The sequence below is a fragment of the Lingula anatina genome, chromosome 3, assembly GCF_051362555.1.
Source record: "Lingula anatina isolate TDL-2025a chromosome 3, LinAna3.0, whole genome shotgun sequence".
NCBI classification, from domain to species: domain Eukaryota; kingdom Metazoa; phylum Brachiopoda; class Lingulata; order Lingulida; family Lingulidae; genus Lingula; species Lingula anatina.
In genome coordinates, this window is record NC_141769.1 from 28,962,412 (window position 1) to 28,965,932 (window position 3,521).

A 3,521-nucleotide genomic window follows, 5' to 3' on the forward strand; every position below is an offset into this window, starting at 1 on the left:
CGCACTTTTTGCTCTCTGTGAATGACGACATCGCTCTGTGGCTGTTTCGCTGTCACGTGTAGCCGAAAAAATAAGGGCGTTCCGCCTGATGACCGTTGCTTCTAGACGGTTTTTTTGCAGTCGGCTGCGGCTAGCCAAGATAGCGAAACGCCTACAACAGGGCAGCAATTTCAGTTGGGTTCTTTGTATAAAAATGCCATTTATCCCTTAGTTGAGCCAACCTGATGAATGGTACAAAAGTATGATCAAATTTTGGCTTGGAGCGGACCTTTTGAAACTCGTCCCCCTCCACCCTGCCCCCACCCCACCACTTGCACCTATGTGTCTGTACATGTATTCACGCGACCCGTTTTGAAGTAAATAACAAAAAAAAAAAAAAAAAACGGCATTTGAAGTCAGACAGAGAAAACAATATAAACTGCTATAAATATCAATTTATTTGGATAATAATAATCAATGCATGCATGTATCTTAGAGCTGTCCGAGTTTGGTGCGTGCTATTAACATGGCCACGTGCGTCTATGGACAGACAGCATGTGGGGCGTACGCTATCATGCTTAGAAAAATAAGTCCTGTCATAAGTCCTATCACTAAATCAGTTACACCTTACACCCTTGTCCATTCACACTTAGGGTGTATCATGTCCACTGAGAAGCAGTATCTACTGTCCCTGTTTAATTGACGGTGGAAACAAATCGTTCTCGTCACGTCACTGAAAGGAAAATTGTCCCTGTAGCGATACTATATAGAGCCAATTACAACAGTGTTCTTAGAAAATTCTTTTTAATTAACAAGCAGTACTAAGAGATGGATAAATTTGATTCCATAAGGATTTTTCTCCGCCAAAATGGATTTTCCTCGGGAAAAAGGAATTTTTTCTCCTTCTCACGAATCATTGCTTGACCCGTCTCTGCACTTATCCTGAAGAAACGGACAAAAGCTCATAACTTTCTTTTTAATTCAACGGCCCGTGCCAGTTAAACTTATTTAACCTGTGCCCCGTCAAATTCACAAATAAAAAAATTCTAGATCAATTTAGGCAAATAAATACGACAAAGACGCATTATAAATGAACCACAATCACCTTAAAAATTACACATTGGTTGCTATATTTAAATTGACATATTTTATTACAGAAAATACTTAGAATACTTAGATTAACACATTCCTCAAACATATTTGAGGAAGAGCTTTTTGAGAGAGCTTTGTTACAAAACAAATATTTCAGTTAATATATAGGCTTATGCATGTGGTTTCCTATTAGTATCAGGTTATTAGTGTTATTAGTGGTACTCGCATGTGCCAAGCCATCTTCACCGTCTGACTCTCTCATAGCGTATACTTAAAATGAAAACCTATTTAGCGACAAAGTCCCTTTTATTCCTTTGTTGTTTATTTTTTTCATGATTAGATAGTACACGACACTTAAATGCGCAAAGCTTTAATAAGCCGTCCCTGAGTACAAATGTTTCAATATACGACAGGGTTATATAAGGCAGGTGTCCAGGGGGATGTAAGGCGGGCTCACCTGTTAGAAGTCTTCAGATAGCTGCAGTGGTCTCTTGAAGGAACCAGGCAGCGGTGCTAGATATTTGACGCGTTACAAAGTGAAACGACTTCCATCAAAACTGTACAGGAAAACAATGGGCCCAAAACGATTCATCTTAGCTTTCCTTGTGATTGTTTCCGTTGGAGCCGCTTCAGCCCAGAAAGAAGGAATCAGATACTTGCTGTTGGACTACAGCCCCGACATTCTTTCTGAAGAGGTGCACGGGTTAGATGAGCAGCCGCCATTGAGTGGAGTGCCAGAGTTCGGGGAGCTCCCTGAGGAAGAAGAAGAAGAAGAGAAAGAGGAGAAGCTGAGTCAGAGCACAGAACCAAGTGCCGAAACCTCAGATGACAGGACCTTCGTGGTCCCGCTCCGTGCCCAGCTGCGTGGGCAGTACGGCAGTCCTATGGCCTACAGTATGTATACAGGGGGGCTGAGGAGATACGTGGACATCTATAACCGCGTCATCGGGAACAACCAGAGATACAGGGGCCAAAAATATGCCGCCACTTACAACTACTAGTGATGACAATACTGGGTGAGTTGTGAGATTTTACTTCTTCCCTCCCTCTCTCTCTCTCTCTCTTTTCATATATTTTATACATACATAGATGGATAGGTATATTGCTACTTTTCCCGAAATGCCTTTCAATACTTGTCAATAACCGTCTTCATCTAGTCTGATTAATGCACGCCTTTTTGAAGTGACGCGTGTATCATGAGATGTATTTTTGACAGAAAAATGTCATGATTGGTTATTAACGCGCACATTTTGTTTGTCTTTTATGAGATGTGTATTGTTATTATAAACTCAAATTTCAGGTTTCAGCCAGCCAACACCTTATACTGGATAACTGAACCAACCCGAGTTACGTACCCGCACCCCATTACTTCTGAAGATGAACTCATTTAACAAGAAGGTCTGGTTGGTATTTTTCGTGACTGTGAACGCCACCACAACTTTCGATGTTTCCGACTGTAATGAACAATTACATTTTGGAATTTTCCCGGGCAAAATGCCAGCACTGTACCCATTTGAGTCATTTCAATGGTAGTTGCTTCCAGATTCTAAACATACAAAAACTGCATGGAAAACGAAACAGATTGATGGACCTTTGGGAATTATAAAAATGAACTATGGTCTCTTTTCTTGAATACTGTACTTTTTATATACAATGCATAAATAAGGAATCGACTAGGGAGAGGGAAGCAAAGTAAAACTATTTTATCTTAATTCTGTAAGCCCTTAAAAATAAACAATAAAGACCGTAACATTCTGAAGTCAAACTTTCAGAATCTAATAACATTTTTTATATAATTTATAATTGTAATTGTCTTAAGTGTAAATAAGATGAAATCTATTACACTAAAGGCATTGTTTAACTTTATTAAAATGAACATTATTATTATTATTGTGTGATACTTGTTGTTTTTCATGTAAGGCCAAAAGATGCATTATGTATACACGTACGATGTAACGTATAGAGAGTACTGGCATGAAACACTGCTCTCTGAACATCATACTATTATATCATAAAAAGTGCTAAAAGTGGTATCTCAATCTCTCCGTACTTTGCTTGATAAATTTGTACACGTAATTTTTTGTAAAGACAAAGATCTAATCGATATTCCGCACGCCAGTAAGCTGCTTTTTCGATATGAACTTAGTAAATCATTGCAACGAACATACTCAAATGCAATCTACGTGGCTTTCATTTATGTGAATAAATATAAAATATAAATATATAAATATAAAATTTGATTCACACCTCACTCCGCAACCCACTACTGAGTTTTCATATCCATAATAAGGCTAGAAGAGACATCGGTATATTAATCTTAACAGAGGGATTTTGATAGTGTTTTTGCTTGATTTTTCCCTGTAGCCACTCTAGCCATATGTATTTATTCAGGGCACTGTCATCCAAATGTGTGAATATGTTTTGCTCCCTAAGAAATAAAGTGTCACTTT

The 3,521-nt window shown here is 38.5% G+C and overlaps 1 protein-coding gene across 1 annotated transcript; it reads left to right on the plus strand.

Moving 5' to 3' along the window:
• Positions 1 to 1,469: 1,469 nt before the first annotated feature.
• On the plus strand, positions 1,470 to 2,958 carry LOC147763176 (uncharacterized). The gene is made up of 2 exons (XM_087009349.1): positions 1,470 to 2,087; positions 2,372 to 2,958. The coding sequence occupies exon 1, from the start codon at positions 1,644 to 1,646 to the stop codon at positions 2,070 to 2,072; it is 429 nt and encodes a 142-aa protein (XP_086865475.1). The 5' UTR covers positions 1,470 to 1,643; the 3' UTR covers positions 2,073 to 2,087; positions 2,372 to 2,958.
• The last annotated feature ends 563 nt before the right edge of the window (positions 2,959 to 3,521 follow it).